At 52.5% G+C, this 21272-nt stretch overlaps 2 protein-coding genes across 3 annotated transcripts in view; both read left to right on the top strand.

Annotated features, from left to right (window-relative positions):
• The window catches only part of PCSK6 (proprotein convertase subtilisin/kexin type 6), a 131268-nt gene extending 125307 nt beyond the window's left edge, over positions 1-5961 (top strand). For both annotated transcript variants that reach the window (XM_045824937.1, XM_045824936.1), the window contains 3 exons: positions 2316-2445; positions 3735-3847; positions 4475-5961. In XM_045824937.1, coding sequence (XP_045680893.1) covers positions 2316-2445; positions 3735-3847; positions 4475-4572 — 341 coding nt within the window. In that variant the 3' untranslated portion in view covers positions 4573-5961. The remainder of the gene's footprint in view (positions 1-2315; positions 2446-3734; positions 3848-4474) is intronic.
• Positions 5962-9708: 3747 nt separating this feature from the next.
• On the top strand, positions 9709-20172 carry SNRPA1 (small nuclear ribonucleoprotein polypeptide A'). Its single transcript, XM_045824963.1, has 9 exons — positions 9709-9860; positions 11601-11748; positions 12698-12776; positions 14891-14937; positions 15390-15492; positions 16393-16472; positions 16884-16959; positions 17832-17925; positions 19895-20172. Exons 1-9 carry the CDS (start codon positions 9779-9781, stop codon positions 19951-19953), a joined length of 768 nt encoding a protein of 255 aa, XP_045680919.1. The 5' UTR covers positions 9709-9778; the 3' UTR covers positions 19954-20172.
• The last annotated feature ends 1100 nt before the right edge of the window (positions 20173-21272 follow it).

Here is a 21272-nt window from a genome sequence, read left to right as displayed (position 1 = left end):
TCGTCCAGAGAACTTGCGTTGAATTGGCTGTTTTTATCCATGAAACAAAACCCAGTGTCTTCACCACCTTTGAGCGTCCCATTCATGGCACTGAGCACATGTTCGCACTGGTGCGCAGCCGTCGCCAACGGGCGCCCACAGAACTTCCTCGTGGTCTCCCACCAGACGGGGTTCACCGGCTTTAAGGTGCAGTCAGTCAAACTCTGAACTAAGCACAAACAAGATCTCGAGCGTTCTTTGCAGTCACGGAAGCTCCTCAGGCGTGAAGGACCTTAAGGACCCCTGGTGGCCGAGGCAGGACAGTGCGGGGGGCAGGCTTCAGCAGGGGAGACCCAGGGAAGAGGGCAGCTCCCGAGGCATCCGAGGCTCCCGGGAGAGAAGGGACAGGGCCCCCGGGGTGCTGGCCGAAGCACAGAGCACGTTTCCTGCAGGACGTAAACCAGACAGACCCCCTGCACCCCTGGGGGGCCGCCCCTCGCCTGCCTCAGAGCGACAGCGGAGGACACCCCACGCACAGATTCAAACAGGGTGGGCCGCTGGTACCAAGGAGGTCCCGTCACCCCAGGGGGCCCCGCTTCTGCCTCGGCTCACGGTCCTGGATGAGCTCGGAATTCCCTCCCAGGCTGAACGCTGCGATTCTGAGAGGCCAACCAGCTGCACAGCTTCGAGCTTCGAGGCCGGTGGGACCACCCTGCAGACCCCGGTCTGTGAAGGGGTCTGTGAAGGCGAGAGGCCCTGTCTCTGTGCAGGAGTTACTCAGTCCAGGAGGAAGAGGCCAGACATCACCGCCTCTGCTGTCAGATCTCCATCTGAGACCACAGTCGAATGAGCATGGGCAAGCCCCGGCTGCTGTGGCTCAGTGGATTAAGCACTGGCCTGCAAATCAAAGGGTCGATGGTTCGATTCCCTGTGAGGGCACATGCCTGGGTTGCAGGACAGGTCCCCAGTAGGGGGTGTGAGAGAGCTGACCACCTATTGTTGTTTTTCTCCCTCTCTTTCTCCCTCCTTTCCCCTCTCTATACAATTTTATTTTTATAAAGATTTTATTTATTTATTTTTAGAGAAGGAAGGGAGGGAGGGAGAAAGATAGAGAGAGAGAAACATCAGTGTGTGGTTGCTGGGGGCCATGACCTGCAACCCAGGCATGTGCCCCGACTGGGAATCGAACCTGCGACACTTTGGTTCACAGCCCGCGCTCAATCCACTGAGCTATGCCAGCCAGGGCCCCCCGCTATAAAATTTTAAAAACTTGAGAGTGGACAAGTTGTTTAGTTTAGCCAGGGCTGTCGGGTCCTGGGATCGACCACCCTGAGCATCCTCGATTGCCTCCCCTGTGCCCAACACTCCAAGCTGCGGGCCAGCGGCCACCTTGGTGCGTCTCTCTGAGGTCCCATCAGGCTCTCTGTGGGAACATCTGGCTCGGGGCGGACACCAGCACGCACTAGTCGTTGGCACAGATGAATGCGAGAGCAGACGGCCAGACAGAATGGTTTCCCCATTCTGGACCAGTGCGGCCCCTCCGCAGGCCTGCAGGTTCTCCCTCAGGACTCTCGGCCCCATGGGCGGGGCTTGCGTCCCTCCCGGCCACTGCTCCCCGCCCCACAGGCTCTCACTCCTTTCTTCTCTCTGCCAGAAACGTCCCGCCTGTCTGTACCAGGCACCTGTCCACGCCGTCCCCACCAGGTCTCTTCTCTCAGTCTCCCCCCACCCGTCGTCCTGCACGAGGTTCTAGCCGATAGAAACAGGGTACAAGCCACTAACATGACCACGGTTCTGAATGTCCTAGGGAAGCAGGTGAAAGTAATCCTATCTTATTTAACTCAACGTGTCCAAAACGCTGTTGTTTCAACATATCGTCGATATAAGAAATGACTATTTCACCTTCTTCTTTAGGCTAAGACTTTGGAGTTCAGTGTGTGTGTGCATGAATGTTAAACTCACGGCGCACCTCCCTTTGGTCCGGCCGCTGGTCAAGTGCTCAGGTGGCTGGCTCTAGTGGAGGCAGGGCCCAGGCCTGTTGGGAAAGGGAGCATTGGGAGTCAGGGCCCATGAACTTGACCTGGGCAGTGGTGGGCTGTGCTGAGCTTGCCTCCTGCCTCCGTGTCCCCATCTGTGAAATGGGGTGGTATGCCCACCTCCCGCAGTGGGTGAGGACGGCCCAGTGGGGACGCATGGTGGGCACTTGGAGGTCCAGGGGTGGTGGTGTCCTTGGCACATCAGAACAGCCCGCCGGCTCTCACGGTCACTGCAGCAGGCCTGGGACACGGGATGGGCAGGCAGGCCCTGAGACCCGCTGCTTTCCCCGCGCCCCGCAGGACCCAGCCGAGAAGAATGTATTCACTGCGCCGCCAACTTCCGCTTCCAAGACTGGAAGTGCGTGCCAGACTGTGACGAGGGCTACTACCCAGAGGAGATGCGGGGTTTGCTCCACAAAGTGTGCCGGAGGTATGTGCCCGTCAGGCGGTCTTCCTGGCTCAGACTGACACTGCTGGCACCAGCAAAGGGGTGGCAGGGGGACCGAGTCTGGCAGCCCTTCCCCGGCAGCTGGGGGACAGGTGTGCAGCATCTCACCACTGTGGCGGGTATGGTGGGCACACCAGAACCCCTTCGCAGAGGGACCCCTTTACACCAGAACCCCTTTGCAGAGGAACCCCTTTACACCAGAACCCCTTTGCAGAGGAACCCCTTTATACCAGAACCTCTTTGCAGAGGAACCCCTTTACACCAGAACCCCTTTGCAGAGGAACCCCTTTACACCAGAACCCCTTCTCAGAGGAACCCCTTTGCAGAGGAACCCCCTTGCAGAGAAGGGCCTGCCAGAGGAGGGCTGGCCAAGGGCACAAGTTAGCAGGCGGCTTTCATTCCTTGGTTCACTTAAGGAGTCTTTGTGGAGCTCCTGCTGTGTGCCAGGCACTGTGTAGCTGGGACAGGGCAGGAAACAGATCCCTGGGGGGGCCTGCCTGGCAGGGCTCACACCCCAGTAGTAGACTCCACGGGGGCTCCCCCCTGCACTGCAAGTCAGGGCGCAGGCGCGCTGCTGGGAAAGAAGGAGGCGGGCACCAGACCGGAGCGCTGCACAGAGCCCCTGGCTGGACTCAAGCCCCAGGGCGGCGTGGGCCAGCTCCTTCGATAAAGGGGCCTGGTGGTTCGTAGTCTCTGCTTTGCCAGCCACACGGTCTCGGTCACAGCTACTCAACCCCAGCACCGTGAAAGCAGACACAGACACCCTGCACATACATGAGTGTGAGCTGGCCCGAGAGCCTGAGGGTGCCCACCCTCCCTCCCCTGGGGTCCCGGTGCCCTGGGTCCCATCTCTGGGCCAGGACTGGGAGGGTGCCTCCCTCTCCCCCGCCCTGGGGGACAGGCCAGTGTCACCACAAAGGAGACTTAGCCTGGTGGATTCAGCAGCTGTCCCTGGGCAGGTCCAGAACCAGGTGTGTCCCATCCTTGGGTGGAGCCTTGTCCTGAGCCCCAACATTGCATGGGGGTGTCCAGGTGAGCCCAGTGGAGTCTTGGAGACACGGCGTCCGCCGTTCCCAGTGCGCTCCCGCCATCGGGCTGTGAGCATCTTCCCCCTCCCAGCACCACAGTGCAGTCAGACAGGAGGCTGGACGTGCAGACACTTGGCCAGGGTTTCAGGCCACCGTGGGGGACACAGTCCCAGCGAGGGGGTGCAGGTCAAGAAGGGAGGGCCTCTGGCACGCGCGGCAACGGGAAGCCGTGTCCCCGTGCAGGTGCGACGAGAGCTGCCTGAGCTGCGAAGGCTCCAGCAGGAACTGCAGCCGGTGTAAGACGGGCTTCACGCAGCTGGGGACCTCCTGCGTCGCCAACCACACCTGCAGCAACGGTGAGCTCCAGCTGCGGGACGGGTGCGCCGCGTCCGGTCCAAAGGGAAAGGGAAGGAAAACGTGGGGAAGGCAGCCCTGCCCCGCCCTCAGCTGACCGTCCCGGGTCCCCTCCAGCCTGCCTCCCTTCCCGTGAGGCCTCTCTAGTTGATCAGACACACATCCCGGCCACAAACCAGCTGCTGCAGGTCGGTCTGTGGAGCGACTCTTAAAAATGATTTTGTTATTGTGCTGTTTCCGTGCTCAAGCCATCACCCCCAGGTGGCCCGTGCACCGTGACTTCTGTTAGGTGAGGCCTGACTTTGGGGGTCAAGTCAGGAGGCCCGAAGGGCGGGGTGTGAAAACGGGAGCTCAGAGGAGACCAAGGACCAATCAGGGGAGTCCTGCTGCAGCCCAGAAGCTCCCTCTGTCAGGGTCACGTGCTCAGGTTATGCATCCGGCCCAGGAAAGTGAGGTGGCCACAGGAGGCTCCCTGGGTCCCACGAATGGCAACGCATTCTCAAAAGCCAAGGGGAGGGCCGCTCTGTGTGGCTCTGCTGTCCCTGCCCCTTCTAGGTGCCCCCGCCCCCCGGGGTCAGAGGCTCCAAGCCTGACCCGTGCCCCCTTTCTCTCCTGCTTCGGTGCCCCAGCCGACGAGACATTCTGCGAGATGGTGAAGTCCAACCGCCTCTGCGAACGGAAGCTCTTCATTCAGTTCTGCTGCCGCACGTGCCTCCTGGCTGGGTAGGGGCGCCTGGCCGCCCACGGAGGGCAGGGCCGCTCCCGTCAGTCGGTCCGTCCACCCATCTCCGGACTGGGGGCCAGAGCCCGTTTCCGGGGCAGAGCCCTGCACCCGACAGCTTTATCTTCCCGGGAGCGAGGTCCTTCGGGCCGCATCTCTGGGCACCCGGAGCCCGTGGGCGGGGGCGGGGCGCCTGCAGGGGCTGCCCCTGACCCAGCGCTGTCCTCTCCCACTCCGCTTGCTGGCTGCATTCTTCCCGCCAACTGCACACGGGAACCACGGGAATCCTGGGACTCCACGGCTCCAGCTGCTTGGACCATACGTTTACTGAATCTTCGAGACCAAAGCAGAAAGTCACACCACTTGGCCTCCCACGTCACCCTTTCCCCCGCCCGGGGCTTCCGAGCAGCTCCGAGGTCAATCTCAGCCACCGGGCCCAGCCCGCAGAACCTGGCTGTCCCCACGCATGCTCAATGCAGGGCCGGGCCCGCACCTGCTCCCCCAGCTGCTACAGAGCAGTCCAGGGGGACAGTTTGGTCAGACTAGAAATAAGACAGATTGGGGGGCATACAGTGTCTGACCACTGGGCGTAGAGCATCTACTTCTACATAATCAGCGACCTCTGAAATGGCTGCAGTCGCTTAGAGAGTCCGATTCCGAACCCCAGGGATGGGGGGAGGGTCTTCCTTCCCCGGAGCACTCTCCTTTGAGTGAGCCAAGCGCCCTCCCCGCGCCCTCAGTCTGTGTCTGCAGGAGTCTCGTGGCCCCGGTCCATGCCTGCCTCCACCTGGATGCCCAGCCTTCTGAGGAGGGTCCCCAGCAGGCGTTCCGGGGGGGCCAGCCAGGAAGGTGCCCCAATGACCAAGCGGTTCCTCCGACCGAGACGTCCGCCCAGCCCCTGGGTGGTTCACCATTCACGTCCCGGTGGGTGGGGTTGCTGTTAAAACCCATGTGCCCCCCCACCCCGGCTCCTCGGGATCCTCGTCCTCGAGGTGGGGGTGGGGGTGGCGGTGTCTGTGTGTGCTGCGAGCCCGGCAGCACGGCGGGCCCTCTTCCCACCAAACCTGTGTAGGCGTTTTATAAGCTACACGTGTCTGATTTTTACCGACGTTCATTATTGTGACAAATATTTCATATATTTTCATTGAAATGCACAGGTCGGCTCGATCGGCTCCCCGTCACGTGGGAGTAACATTTGCCTTAAATTCTCCCGAGCTTGTACTTCTCTCCATGTCGGCCCCCTCCCCCTCGGACTGCCGCGCGTCCTGCGACTGGTCCCCACGAGCTGGGGTGGGGGGACCCCCGCAGGTGTCGGTCGCGTCCACGCCTCTGAAGGAGAGATCCACAGAGCAAACACAGTGTTAGCCCTAAATTAATAAAACAGTTAACATCCCACAGCGAAGGAGCCTGTATTTCTTTCCAAGGCACAGACACTAAACACAGGGGCTGACCAGGGCGGGAAGTGGCTTTCTGTGGGGTTTCCGGATCTGTGTGAAGTCTTCCTGCGGAGGTCTTTGAGCCCCAGCGCATGGTGAGGTAACAAGGTCATGGGAAGGTCCCCGAGTTCCAGCCGGAGGGGCTCTTCACCTAAAGCTGCAGGTGTGACTTAATTAGGTTGCAGCTTGTTTTTTATGCTGCAGAGACCGAAATCCCTGCGTGCGTTTTTTCTGCAGCGGCAGAAGCTTGTACTTGCCGGGGATCTTTTGGCTGCAAACACAGGAAATGCAGCAACAAGAACTGATGGAGGAAAGAAACACAAGTGGGACCCTGATCGGTGTGGGTCAGTGGGTTGGGCATTGTCCCACAAAGCCAGTTTGTTGCCAGTTTGATTCCCCGTCAGGACAAATGCCTGGGTTGTGGGTTCCTTCCCTGATGGGGGACGCATACAAGAGGCAACCAACCAGTGTTTCTCTCTCACACTGATGTTTCTCTCCCTCCCTCCATCCCTGCCTCTCTCTAAAAGCAATAAAAAAATGTCCTCAGGTAAGAGTAAAATTTTTTAAAAAGATGGCCCAAATCAAATGCCTGTTTGCAAATGGCCCAACCTTAAGTGCATTCATCAGGACTCAGCTGGGGCAGGACACGTGTATGGAGTTTGTTTTATGTGACAGAATCATGGAGCACGTTCTCTAAATCTGTCACGTCACGGACTGGGGCTCACAGGCGCGACGTGACTGGCGTGGGCTGCAACTGGCCGGGCTGCCCCCTTCTGTGTGCCCAGGGAGGGAGGCGGGCTCTCTGTAGGGGGGAGAGTCACTTCTGCTGCCGGCCAGGCACAGCCACGGTGCATTCGGGTTCAACTAGGTTTATTTCCGGGGAGGGCATTTTTCTGACAGGGTCCCCAGGTTCCTATCTCCATCCCTCCCAGGCCACTGCTGGCATTCTGCCTTGTAAGTCCACAAAGGGCTGGGGAGAACTGGACTCTTTACAGAAGGAAGATACATCTTGGGAGGGGGCCTGAACAGAGCTTTAAAAAAAGCAAAAGGCCCACATGGTGAAATGTGGCCAGCAGTATGGGTCCCTTGAACTTGAGACTGGAGACTATCAGCCATTGCTTTTTTTTTAAGATTTATTTATTTTTAGAGGGGAAAGGAGGGGGAGAAGGAGGGAGAGAAACATTGGTGAGAGGGACATTAATTGGTTGTCTCTCGCACGCCCCCTACTGGGGCCGTATGGGCCCTGACGGAATCCAAGCAGGGACCTGTGGGTCGGCAGGCGGATGCTCAGTCCACTGAGCCACACCAGCCAGGGCATCCCCTGCTTTTAAACCATTTGATGAACAGGCAGGGCTAGGGAGGGTGATGTAAGGGGACTAAATGGTAATGGGAAAAAATGCAATAAAGATACAAGGGAAAAAAGAAAAGAGAAGAGAGAGAACAAGCAGGGCTGATGGCAGGTGATACACCAGAACTGTTCCCTAGCATCTTCAGGTTCTGCCCAGCCAGCGGGGAGGCAGCTGAGCGCTGGCCACCATGGGAAAGAGGAGCCTGCCCTGGCCTTCTCTGCTCCTTTCCTTCCTTGAACCCAGTCCTTATCCTTCCTGGCTGGTTGTCCAAGGCCTTTCCTGACACCCCAGGCCCTGCAGTTTGTCCGTGCACAGAACAGCACCCCTAGATGGTGCGACGCTGAACACCCGTCTCATGCCCTGGGGTTCAGTTCCCACCACCCGAAGTTCCCATCCTCTTAGTAGGTAATGGCTATACTAAGGGTGATCACATGCCTCCTAGGCTCCCTGGTGAGTGAACAGGCACTCAAGTACCCAGAGGAGAGATCATCTTGTTCCCCCAGAACAGTGATTCTCAACCTGGGGTGATTTTTGTCTCCTTGGGGACATTTGGCAATGTCGAGGTGTTTGGGGGTCATACCTGGAGGAATATACTGATAGATATTTAGTGGGCTGAGGCCAGAGATGCTGCTCAGCTTCCTGAAATGCACAGGACAGCTCCCACAATAAAGAATCATCCAGCTTCCAAATGTCAACTATACCAAGCTGAGAAACCCTAGCCCAAAGAAATTAAATTTAAAAAATCTTTTCTCAACTTCATAGAGATATCCTAAAATTAATAAAACTTTCTAAGTTTGATTCCTCTCTCAGATCATGTGCTGAAGCAACAGAAACCCATACAAATTTCCTTTCTAAAAGTAAAGAAACCTTTTTTATTTTTTGAAAAAAAAATCCAGCAAGCCAAACAGCAAGTAAAACCAGCTCTGTGATCTAAGCCTGCCACCTGGTGGGCTTCTCTGGAATTATGTGAAGTTTGGATATTTTTAACTTTTTTTAAAAAAACAACCGCAAAACAAAATTATAGAAAAGTTGCATAGCACAAAGAAATTTTCTCATGAACAATTTGAAAGAAAATTACTGCTATGATACACTGTTAACCCCTAAATATTTTAGAGGCTATTTCCTATAAACAAGGACCTTCTCCTGCATAACCAACGGAATCAGGAAATTCACTTTGATATATTACTACTGTCCGATCTTCTGAATGGATCCAAATTTTGCCAGTTGTCTCAGGAATGCCCTTAGCAAAGTGACCCAGTCTAGACCACACTTTGCATTTGGAATCACACTCTGCATTTAGTCTTCATATCTCTGGTCTTCTTCAATCGAGAACCTTTTCTCAGCCTTTCTTTGACTTTCATGACTTTGAACCCTTTAAAGACTGAGGCTGTTATTGGTAGTTATCTGTAGACTGTCCCTCAGTGTGTTTGTCTGAGGTTTCCTGGAATTTCTATCTAGTTCACGTGTCCTTACTTCTGTGAGGAATCTTGCACAAGTAGAAGTAGTCTAGGCCCTGGCCAGGTAGCTCAGCTGGTTAGAGCATCATCCCCACAGGCCAAGATTGCGTGTCTGATCCCTGGTCAGGGCACGTACAAGAAGCAACCAATGAATGCGTGAATAAGTGGAACAACAGATGGATGTTTCTCTCCCCCCAACCAATAAATAAAATAAAAAGAACTATTATAAAAATCGTAAAAGAAGAAATAAAATTATCATCCTCAGATCGGAGGCTTTCGGAATAGTGTTCCTTTTCGGCACCCTGGTGGCAGCTAGCAGGTGAGCTCACTCTGTGCTCATTCGTTACCGTTCAGACTTCTGATTTGCGCAGTTTTCTGTAAATCCTGCGTCAGTATAAATATTTGTCAGAACAGACCTAACCAGAAACTCGACCATGCCCTGTGCTTGGACTGACGTGCCAGTTGGTAGGACGGTCTCAGAGGTCTGGCCGCGAGCGAGCGACCCACCCCCGGTTCTCACGTTGCAGCCCGGTGCCAAAGACCAGAACCCGTACGGGAATCTGAAATCCTGGACCCACGGGTTGCCGCCCCTTCCGAGTAGAGTGAGGACTGTCGCAGCTCTCCGTTCACCTCCAGGTGCACTGGCACGTGAGAATGTCCCACTCGTGTGCTTTAATATTTTGCTTAACTAGCGGATACACATGTCTGGAGTCAGGGTCCCTCCTGATCCTGATTCCCGACACGCCCCAGGGAAAGGAACCAGAACCAGGGACGTGGTCCAGGTGTGCCAGGACCTCAGAGAAGAATGAGATAGGGGGCGTGGCTCTTCCATTGCTTCTGTCTGGACGTTGAGCTGCGGGCGCCTGCGTCGTGCGATTGGTGCTGCCTGGCGGAGGGCGCGGGGCACGCCGGGACTTCTGGCTGGCGGGAGGCAGCGGGCGCGCCGCGCACCGCGAGTAGGGGCTGCAGGATGGTGAAGCTGACGGCGGAGCTGATCGAGCAGGCGGCGCAGTACACCAACGCCGTGCGGGACCGCGAGCTGGACCTCCGTGGTGAGTCTGGGGAGAGGGCGGGCCGTCCCCGGACCTCACCGCTGGTCCGCGCCCTGCCGCGTGCGCCCACGGCCGGAGCTCGGCCCGCGGGGCCTGCATCGTGGGCCCCAAAGTGGCGGGCTGTGCCCGGACCGCTCCGGATTGGGTCTTGTGGGTGTTGGCAAATGACCATCCCTTAGGTTCCTCACGCGGCCGACGAGGTTAAAGGGACTTTGGCATCCATATCCTTGGGGCCTGTGTTCGGCTTTGCTTCGGCTGAACCTCAACCTGAACCGTTTGAGGGCGGAAATACAGAGGAGTGGGCAAAAGGAGGTTTACCGTTTTGAGTACGCGAAACAGTTTATTTTCGAGTTATTACTTTTTAGTTACTGTAAACCTGCTTTTGCCCACCCTTGTACTTCGTGTTTGTAATCCTAGTGCAGAGCGAGCTATTAGTTCTCCGTAAATACGTTCAAATGATACCGTGAGAGTGTAAATAGGATACGTGTTAATTATTTCTAATTGGTGAGGGCGGAAACGAAGTCCGGGAACAAAATCGATCGTTTCCCCTGTATTTCCTTCTTATTAGCTTCAATTGTCTCGTATTTACCTTTCATCCATATGTTTCATGGAGCAAATGGCTTCATCAAGATTGCCGTGTGTCAGCTGCGAAGGCTCCCTGAACTATTCAGACTCCTGTACAGACTTCAACCTTAGAGAGCTTGGAGAGAAATCAGGGAGTACGTGATGGAATCAGCATATCAGAAGATGGCTTTAGGAAGGGCGTGAACAGCAGCTTCTCTTGGGACGAGATAATACAGCCTTGGCCTGAAATTTGCTCCCGTGGGGACCACAGGGTCTCAGGAGGTGGCACTATTTTCTGCTTAGATTCCTTGCTGATGAAACCCAGTACTTTTATATTCTGGTAAAATTAAGTGCCTTAGAGAAAGATTCAGTTTAAGAGTAACTGCCCAGTCTCACTGCCTTGGCATAGGGGGCTCTCTGCCTTCTCCCCGCCTCTGCAGTGCGTGGAGTGTTGAGGATCCTGGTTTGGGTCCTTGACTTTGATGTAGCCCTTCCACCTCTGAATTGTGTACTCTAACCTTGGCTGGGTTCACTTCTCTTCTTCTAGCAAGTAGCACAACAATTATGTGCATATTAAGACACACTGGTGAGAACTTGAGTGAAGTGCGCGTAGAGCAATTTACCATTGTGTTTAAACCATTGACCTTCAACTCTGGATTGGAGCCGGGGGGAGGTGAAGTAAGAGGAATGTCGTGGTATGGTGACGCTACCCTGTGAGTTCCATGAATGCGACACTGTTGTCCACCCTGTATGAAAAAGGTGTGGATGCTTTGTGTAAGCAAATCATCGTGTAAATTCCTGTTAGGACATTTAACCAGCCCCCGGGCCATACAGAACCGTGTGAGGAACCTTGCAGGTGTTCTCAACAAGCGTTAGCTACCAGTATCACTGGTGGTGAGTATCACCATCAGCACCGCCCTTGACCTTGTTATCACTGCCTTCATGACCATCACTGGTCCGTAGGATTCATAGCAGCCGGGGTTTGAGCCTCTGTTCCTCATTTTATAGGCCAGTACCTTGCAGTGTTTGGCGTAGGTGCTAGTAAACCCCTTCTGAATGAATGATAGCTTTGAGTCAAATTACCAGGAAGTACTGCTAATGTGTTAAGATTCCCTTTAACTCTATTAGTACTTGATGGGTTTATTTTATTTATTTATTTATTTTTTTACTTCACAGGGTATAAAATTCCTGTCATTGAAAATCTGGGTGCGACCTTAGACCAGTTTGATGCTATTGATTTTTCTGACAATGAAATCAGGAAACTGGATGGATTTCCTTTGTTGAGGAGACTGAAAACATTACTGGTGAACAACAACAGAATATGGTAAGTGTCTGCTAGTGGGAAGTGTTTTTTCCCCCTAGTGTAAATGTCACAGTTCCCTGAAGAAGCTGTAGTACCTGCTGCTGGCCACACATGCACGTTTTCTCTTGAAATGAGAACCAAGCCGCATGTTTCTCGTACAGAGCAGAGCCTGACTTGGCATTGGTCTAGACTGACTTGTATCTATGCACAAATCTAGTCTGTTTGTATATATGTTCATGGTAAGCTTCTAATTTAAATTAAACACATGCTGCCCTGGCTGATGTGGCTCAGTGGATTGGGTGCCAACCTGCGAACCAAAGGGTCACCAGTTCGACTCCCAGTCAGGGCACCTGCATGGATTGTGGCCTGGGTCCCCGGTAGGGGGTGCACAAGAAGCAACCGCACGTTGATGTTTCTCTCCCTCTTTCCCCCTCCCTTTCCCTCTCTCTAAAAGTAAATAAATTCTTTTAAAAAATCAATCCATTAATTAGACACATGGTGGTTTGTACACATTTGCCACTAGGCATATTTCTCGGGCATTAACCATTCCCTGTGCAATAGGTGGTGTGTGTGTGTGTCTTGCGCCTGCGCTGTGAGTGCAGTGTCGCTGGGGTTTCTGTGCCGCCTGCGCAGAAGCCAGGCCTGGAGTCGGTTCTGTGTGGGAGCTGCTCCTTTCCTTGGGTGTCACTGGGCACTGTGGTGGTGGGAAGGGCCCAGACCACTTTTAAAAGGCATGAGCTCTAAAATCCTGCTGCTTCCGTCCCTCAGCCTGTGACCTTGGCCAGGTTTCCTCCTGTGCCTCTGTCACATGGGTAAGGTGGGGAGGCGTTGGAAGACAACTCTCTGAAGTTCTTCCCATCTGGGAGTCCGAGACCCTCCAAGCAAGGACTTAGAAGAAACCGTTAGCTGACTTCCTTGTCGCTTTCACTGAGGGCGTGTGTTTCACTGAGGGCGTGTGTTCTGATTTCAGCCGCGTAGGAGAGGGGCTTGACCAGGCCCTGCCCTGCCTGACGGAACTCGTCCTCACCAACAACAGCCTCGTGGAGCTGGTAAGCGGAATGACCAGGGGCCGAAATGGATCTGGAGGGAGGGGCTAAAGGTTCCTCATTCTTGCAGAGCTTTTAATTCCAGAAGGTTATCTCATCGCCCTTTTTCTTTGCCTTTTTCTGAATTCGTTCCAGACGCCGGCCTTCCTCAGTTGCAAGAGTCCTTTCCCCCCTCTGTAGGTTGCCTTTCGGCTTTCTGAGGGTCTCTGGAGGAGTATTTCCTAGTTTTGGTATAGTCTAGTTTTTATTTAGTCTCTGTTGTAGTCTTTGTTATTGTTGTTTCTAGTGCTTTCGATGCTTCGTTAAGCGTCCCCTACCCCAGGGTCGTGAAGAAACTCTCCAGTGTCGTCCTGTCCTGTAGAATCACAGCGCCCAGTAGGGCGGCCGCTGGCCCCGGCGGCCGCTGAGGGGCGACGCCTCAGAGCTGCCGGCCGCGCGCCCGCTTTCCGCCTGGGCCACAGGGAAGCAGAAGAGGGTGTCAGCTGTCCGTGCTTCTGTTGCATGGGTGTTGACATGATCATATTCTGAAAAATAAGTTAAATACCATTACAATTAGTTTCATTTGTTTTTCTGTTTTAATGCAGTTATTGGGAAATGTGAAATTACGTGTGTGACGTGTGTTAAATTTTGTTGGACGAGTCTGTTCTAGAAACTTGTGTTTGCTCTTCGCATTCAGATCAGCAACCCACAGTACTCAGATTCGGTTTTCCCGTGAGATGAGGGGTAAATTTTGTTTTCCCTACTTGGATCTGAATATTTTGACATTTCTTTTTATGCTTTTTAAATTTCTTCTCCGTATGTATGGGTTTTAACAAAATTGAGCCCATACTATGTATTGTTTGGTAACCAGATTTTCCCCTGAAATGCTGGACGTTTAGGTCCCTCTTACATAACTGGACTTGGGGCTATTTTTTCCTTTGCTTCCCTTCCCCATTTCTCTGATTGTTCCTCTCCTGATGGGCCAGGTTTGTGCTTCTTCAGGTTCCCAGCGGAGTGCTTGACTCCAGAGTGAGAAGCACCGGCCTGTCTGAGGCCACGTCCTTTCTGCAGTAGCAGAGGGACTCGTCCCAGAGCGCACCCTCGCAGGGAATGTGGGGCATGATAGGGCTGCCTGCGCGGTTCTGTGATTTGCAACGGTGTTTAACGCTTTTCACAATGAGGAAGGCTGAGTCTGTCCTCCCTGTTCCTGAAGGGGGTGGTAAATCTCGCGTGATCGTGGACTGGACAGTCTCCCTGGAGTTCTGTCCATTTTAGTTTTTTGTATCCTCAGGTTATCGTCTTTGATATATACAGAGTTTAAGTGTTAGTGCCTTCCTGGGAGCTGAACCACTCTATCGTTATGTTGTGACCCTCCCCATGTCTTATCAGCGCTGTTGTGTGTTCCTGCTTTGTCTGCCATCATACACCAAAACCAGCTTCCTGTTCGTTCATATTTGCACGATCAGCTTTCTCCCATCCGAAATAGGCCCCCAGTGTTTATTTCCTTTCTGTTGTAGGTTTGTCTCCTGAGAACAGCATATGATAGGGTATTTTACAATGCACCCTGACATCTGTCTCTGAAATCATCAGCCTGTTTATATTGATGTGATTACTGACCTGTGTGTGTTTGTCCTTTTTCCAGAACTCGTCCTGCTCATTCGTGTTTTTTTTTCTCTTCCTTATTTCTCCCTCACACTCTTTTGTTTCGCTCTTTTTGTTCCTTCCATTTTTTCTGTAACAGTTTAGAAATTAATTATTAAATAGTCTCTATTGTTAGCATTCTAAGAAGGAAAACATACGTATTTACCAAAGCTTAAAGTTAACCAATACCCTTCCCCTCCTGAGCAGTACAGGGTCCTTAAACATTTCAAACCCCCACTCAACTTGTCATATATTTATTACATTTTTTAAAAAACTATCTAGACGTCATCATTGTTGAGAAGAAGCTGTTATGGCCAAGATGCTCAGTGTAAGAAGCTCAAGTTTATATTACCAGTTCACTCGGTAGAAATGTGTCAGGTCCTGGAGCAGAAAGAAAGTGAAAGGCGGGATGGGTCCTCGCTCCGAAGGCCTCGCTATTCCCCGGTGTGGGTCGGGGCGCAGCGCCTGTGTGCTCACCCGCAGCTGTTGTCTTGCAGGGCGACCTGGACCCTCTGGCATCTCTCAAGTCACTGACTTACCTAAGGTACGGGACTCCCCCATGGTGGAGACGTGGAGGCCCTTTGACGTGACACCCTTACGGCCTTGACCTTAGAGCCTCTAGTTCGTAACAAATACCTTTGACCTTGCCGTACACCTACCCCTGAAACTAATACAGATAATGTATGTAAACTGTAATGGAGGGGGCAGTCTTTTTTAATTTAACAATTTTATTTTAAAACTCATATATGAATCTTAATTTTTTTATACCACTGAAAAAAAGGCACCTTTTAAAAACAAATATTGAAAATATTTTTTTTAGCCCAGGGCTCTATTAAAATGTCCCCAATGTTACTTAAGTTGTTATGACACTGAAATTAAATGTGAAGAGTAGTGGACTTTTCCTTGATTTATGGACTCACTAGATTTTATTAAAAGGAACCCCTCGAATGCTATGCTACGAGCAAAGTTGGCATGATAGTATTCCTTTTCTCGTAGTCTTCTGAGAAATCCTGTAACAAATAAGAAGCATTACAGACTGTATGTAATTTATAAAGTTCCACAAGTCAGAGTGCTGGATTTCCAGAAGGTGAAACTGAAAGTAAGTATTATTTGGTTGATCATATAAGTCATACCGATTTGTTGGGGGGAGGGGGGTGCATGTTAAGATTTTATTTATTTACTTTTAGAGAGGGGGGAAGGGAGGGAGAAGGAGGGAGAGAAACGTCAGTGTGAGAGAGGAACGTGGGTTGGCTGCCTCCTGCACGAGGCCGCAACCTGGGACTTGACCCACAGCCCAGGCCTGAGCGCTGGCCGGGAACCGAGCCTGCGGTGCAGCCTTTCGTCCTGTGGGACCGCACCCACCCCGCTGAGCCACGCCAGCCAGGGCTGATCTGTATTTTTGATATTTGATACTTGTTGACTCATTTTTTACAATTGCCTCACGAGTTTTACTATCGGTTTTGAATAAAAACGTGGGAAAGAAAATGTCAGGTGGTTTTCACAGCAGAGTGTGTGGTGGGGCCCGGAGTGGAAGCTGTCGTGTGTGGCGCTGGGCGCCCCGGGGGTGGCAGCGGCTCAGAGCCCCGGTGAGCACTGGCGACAGCAGGCCGTTCCCGCTGGGGAACGTAATGCCGTCTGTTTTTCAGCACCTTGAATCATTAGAGTGATCCCTTTAGTTGGGAAATGTTTTTTTCTTTTAAAGCAACTTAGTTCTTTGGAAGCCCCCACCTCCCTCAAAACAAGGAGAGGGCTTTGCTTCAGGGCGCTTCGCCAGAAAAGGCAAAGCCATTGTGTCTCCTTTGAACTTGGAATTGGCTTTTTTGTTGTTGTTTGTTTGTTTTTGTTTTTTGATTTGGGTTTTTTGTTTTTTGGGGTTTTTTTGGTATTTTTACCAGCCCCCAAAACTCCAGCAGAGCTTCCTTCCCTGTTTTCTGAGGATTGCATCTAAATGCACGTGGTGTTCCTACTTCCATTAACTCTGTGTGTGGTGTTGCTGTAGGAGCGTCAGGAAGCAGAGAAAATGTTCAAGGGCAAGAGGGGTGCACAGCTTGCAAAGGATATTGCCAGGAGAAGCAAAACGTAAGATACGGTCGTCTGACTTCACTCTACTTCCCCTTCAGAAACACTCTCTGTCTGGCCGTGCGCCTCCCACAAACGCTAACGAGACACCTGCCACTGATCCGGCATTAAATTTGCGTGACGCTAAGTTCCCGACCGTCTGCGGTCCCCGCGTCACACAAGGTTTCGACCAGGTTAGCGGGGCGGACGTTGCAGTATTCAGTCCTAACGCCCTGTTGCACGCGCCCCGCTTTGTCTGGGAAGATGAACGCTGTGGTGTTTCTGAAGGAGACAGTTGCTTGTATCAGTTTGTTAACAAAGATAAGATACTACACTGGTTGGATTTTACTTTCAAAAGCTTTTTGAAAGTAGAAGAGAAGCAATATCCGTCGGTCTGGGTTTGACTGTCTTGTTCTTCCCTCCCCTCCCAAGGTTCAATCCAGGGGCCGGTTTGCCGACTGACAAAAAGAAAGGTGGTCCGTCCCCGGGGGATGTGGAAGCCATCAAGGTAATAATGATGCATTAGAACCCGGGCCCAAGAGCGCTCCACAGGTGTGAGACACAGTTACATAATGCATCAAGTTACAAACACCGCTGGTTCCCCCGCAGTTGTCAGAATCCAGCTGTATTTGCGTGTAACGCGAAACAAGCTTGAAGCTATTATTTGGCCAGCCAGGGAAGTGGAGGCAGCTCTGGTTCTCCTCGTTTCCCCAGAATGTGTGCTTCTGAACAGTTGGTCCCTCTGGATGCTGTGCCGATGTTGGCCGTAGTTTTTGCTTTGAGAGATTTACTGTCCCAAAGGTCCTGCTTGATAATTGTACAATATTGCTTGCTAAATTATCCAGTAACATAATCCCAGTAGGTAATTCCATTTGCTGGCGTTTTAGGACATATGAAATGATTTTTTTTTCTCCTATTGGAAGGTCTGCATTTCTTTTTTTGTTTGTTTTTTAATGGACAGTTAGATTCATACTCAGTGTCTTTTTTTTTTTTAATTTTATTTATTCATTTTTAGAGAGGGAAGGGAGGGATAGAGAGAGAGAGAGACATCAATGTGTGGTTGCTGGGGGCCATGGCCAGCAACCCAGCCATGTACCCTGACTGGGAATCGAACCTGCGATGCTTTGGTTCGCAGCCCATTCTCAATCCACTGAGCTACGCCAGCCAGGGCTCTGGAGTGTCTGCATTTCTTTATCAGTTTTGGAAATGTAATGATTTGGTTTTCTGCTTGATTTCAACATGCCAATCAAATTCTCCCCCTGAACACAGAACTGTTTAATGTTGCAACTCAGAAAGGTGCTGTGAGTTTCTGTAGGTGCTGTCTGGGTGGTCGGAGCACCGAGCTGAAACTGACTGCCCGTGTCCTCTGTGTGTCCCCAGAATGCCATCGCGAACGCGTCCACGCTGGCCGAGGTGGAGAGGCTGAAGGGCCTGCTGCAGTCGGGCCAGATCCCCGGCAGGGAGCGCAGATCAGGTCAGGAGAGCACGCTCTGCCCGTGCGCTTGCAGTGCGTGTTCCCCGGCAGTGGTTCCAGAGCAGCTGGGGTGCTGCGAGCCCGGAGTGCCAGAGCGCAGCGCCTCATCGCCTCTGACCAAATGTTCACGAGATCCTGTTAAATGCTCTTCCGGGAGAAACGATCTGATAGACCATGCCGTGTTACAGGACTCGGGGGCTTGTCTGTGTGAATGTTGACGCAGACACCACTGCACAGCCGTGGCCTGAGACCGAACACGAGGGGACCTGGTGCGGACTCGCTCCCGTGTGCGGCCAGGCTGGCTGAGCAGTCTGAACGCAGGCCCAAGGGGCACCCAGCCGGAGGCTCAGGTCGTAGCCTCACCGGCTCTGTCCTCGGGTGAATTTCCCAGTCCCCACCCACTCTGAAATCCATTTCTTCATCTCGAAACCTGAGATGATGATAGTGCCGCCCTCAGACGCTGTTGGGAAGACTAAGACACTTCCGAGGTGCCACACAGCACAGGGTCCAACATGATGGTAGCTTTGTGTCAGGCAGCTTGGGCACTGGGGGTGTGAATTAAAAACCACTCAGAAGAATGCAATTGCCAGCTTTGCTCTGGATGTGATGGGAGCCCCCGGCTAGACCGGCAGCTGGGGAAAGAGAGTTTGGAGTGAGGCAGAAGAGGAGGAAGGCAGTGAGCAGGCCAGGGGTTCTCTGTGGTCTTTCGGCCCCTGGGGGGTTGTGAGTTTGAAACTTGCTGTAAAAGCACTCAGGTGTTTTGCTTAGGAATGTCCTTCAGGAAGCAATGAGAATTACTTTTTTTATGAAATACCACCCTTGAGTGCGCATCTTTTAGATGCTCTGGGTGACAGAGCCGGGGGTGTCGGGTGAGGGGCTTCTCCCTACCCTACATTGGGTGTTTGACTGCGGCTGGTTTGGGTTGTTTTTTTCTTTTTTAGCATATTGGGGTGACATCAGTTAGTGAAATGACACAGGTTCTAGGAGTACAAGCCTATGATAAAGCGTCTGCAACTGTCCAATTGAGAGACAGGCCTCTTCTCAAACACCAGGGGAGCCTATTGCTTCAAGCAAGACAACTCATGGTGTTTGTTTACCAGAGATAAAATTCAAACTTTCAAGCAGAGTAAAACACTAGAAAACTTTTACCCACAACTGCAGCCATGACAGCCTTGCAGCATTTGCAGAGTTTTCCGAGGAAATCAGTGATGTTCACAAATGTGATTTTTTTTTAATTTTTTATTTATTTTTTGAGCAAGGAGAGGGAAGAGAGAAAGAAGAGAAACAGCAGTGTGTGCTTGCCCCTTGCATGCCCCCTGCCAGGGACCTGGTCTGCAACCCAGGCACGTGCCCTGAATGGGAATTGAACCTGCTTCCCTCTGGTTCGCAGGCCGGCACCCAATCTGGCTGAGCCACACCAGCCAGGGCACGAATGTGATTTTTTTATGCTGTGCAATGACGTGGGTCACCATCTGCAGAGTTCGGGGAACCTGGGCTTCCCAGGGATCTAAGCTCCTGCATGATAAATGGTACAAGATGGACCAGTGGGTTTTCAGGGGAGAAAGTATGAGCCATTCATCCATACGGTTTCTGACTCCACACCGGCACAAGGCGGCCTCGCACACTTGAGCGGAAAGAGGCCCCTGTGGGCACAGCTCCGGGCTGGGGGTGGGGGACCTGGCAGACAAGGAAGCACGCGTGCGCCGGGCTGGGTGACGGCTGCGTGAATGAGTTGGGGAGGTAGGCAGGGAGTTGGGCTTCCATAAAACGCCTGTGCGATCTTCCTTTTCCTTTGGGAACTGGCTGTCCCTTTGCCCACCTGCCAGAGCCCGAAGGTCGCTGGGCCGTGAGCATCTCAAGGGCCGAGGCTGCCGTTGGGCTTTCGTGCCTTGTGCGCGGCGTGGCACGCACGTGCTGAGAGAGCGCGTTCTCTGACGTCAACGTGACTCTGGGTTGTGTTTTCCTCCAGGCCCCACTGACGATGGCGAGGAGGAGATGGAAGAGGACACAGTCACAAACGGGTCCTGAGCAGCGAGGCCCAAGCTTCCACAGGCCCTGCGACACTGGCGTGGGACAAGCCCTACCTGTTGAATGTGGAACAGTAGCCTCGTTTGTGTCAGCAGAGAGTTCCCGAGCATTGTGGAAACGCTGCAAGCTGCTGCTGGTCATTTTTTAATAGAACATTGGAAATTTAGATTCCTGTTTTCTACAAAGAGTAAAAATAAAGGACACTCGCTGTGCTGCCAAGTTGCGTGTCATTGGGCTGGGCGTGCAGTGAGTGGTGTGGGCGCCTGTAAATGGAAATGCAGGAGGGTGTTGTCTCTAACTGGGCTTCCTGGTCCTGGAGAAAGTGCTTAGAGTGGGGCGTCAGACTCACGTTTCCGGGGAACCACATCAGCCTCGCGGTTGCCTTCAAAGGGCCGGAATAAGTTTTAGACTGTATACATGTAACTACTCCTTAACTGTTGAGGACTATAAAATCACATTCTGCCCTTAGTAGAAGGCAACCGTGAGGCTGATGTGGGCCCTGGTGAAAATGAGTTTGACACCCCTGGTTTAGACACTTCAATCCTTAGTAAAACTCAGGAGTGTGCATGCTGCCAGTGATGGATTGTGAGAACCTGCCATCTGGAGCATTTTCTTTTTCTTTTCTTCTTTTTTTTTTTTTTTTAAGATTTTATTTATTTATTTTTAGAGAGGGAAGGGAGGGAGAAAGAGAGAGAAACAACAATGTGCGGTTACTGGGGGCCGTGGCCTGCAACTCAGGCATGTGCCCTGACTAGGAATCGAACCTGCGATGCTTTGGTTCGCAGCCCGTGCTAAATCCACTGAGCTATGCCATCCAGGGCAGGAGCATTTTCTTCTGCATACGGAATAGCGAGCTTCATTCCAGGCAGCCGGGCTTTAGGGCTTTACCAGAACCAGCATCCTTTAGAGTTTTTATTGCATAAACATCGTGCAAGTGAATTACTGATTTGAAGAACTGGAGGAGCACATGCTAATGTTCAGGACGTCATGGGGGAGTCATGGCTGCCCCCATCCTCACAACTCCACACTTTATCACAATTTTCACCCTGTGAGAGCCCACTGACTCCTCTAAAAACTGTGGTGGAGGTGTGGCCTCCACCCCAGAACTTGAGTTTTAGTTGGCAACCACTGTTGATTCACACAGCTGGCTCTGCTTTGCCCACGGGTCTGTGGACAAGTTGGTTAACTGGGCAAAGGTGCAAGAAGGAAAGGAACACTAGAAACTTCTTAGGCCTGCACTATTGACACAATTACTTCCGCCTACTTGCTATTAGCCAAAGCAAGACACCTGGCCGCATTTCAAGTCAAGGGCTGGGGAA

Source organism: Phyllostomus hastatus, unplaced genomic scaffold (assembly GCF_019186645.2).
Source record: "Phyllostomus hastatus isolate PE091 unplaced genomic scaffold, TTU_PhHast_1.1 phas_scaffold_555, whole genome shotgun sequence".
NCBI classification, from domain to species: domain Eukaryota; kingdom Metazoa; phylum Chordata; class Mammalia; order Chiroptera; family Phyllostomidae; genus Phyllostomus; species Phyllostomus hastatus.
This window is presented reverse-complemented; position numbering and strand designations above follow the sequence as displayed.

Bases quoted from the DNA above. Each gene is read 5' to 3' on its own strand.
- SNRPA1 (XM_045824963.1), top strand. From the start codon at position 9,779: ATGGTGAAGCTGACGGCGGAGCTGATCGAGCAGGCGGCGCAGTACACC. The intron at 14,938-15,389 runs GTACGGGACTCC...CTTTTCTCGTAG, and splicing joins AAGTCACTGACTTACCTAAG to TCTTCTGAGAAATCCTGTAA. The intron at 16,960-17,831 runs GTAATAATGATG...GTGTGTCCCCAG, and splicing joins GGGATGTGGAAGCCATCAAG to AATGCCATCGCGAACGCGTC.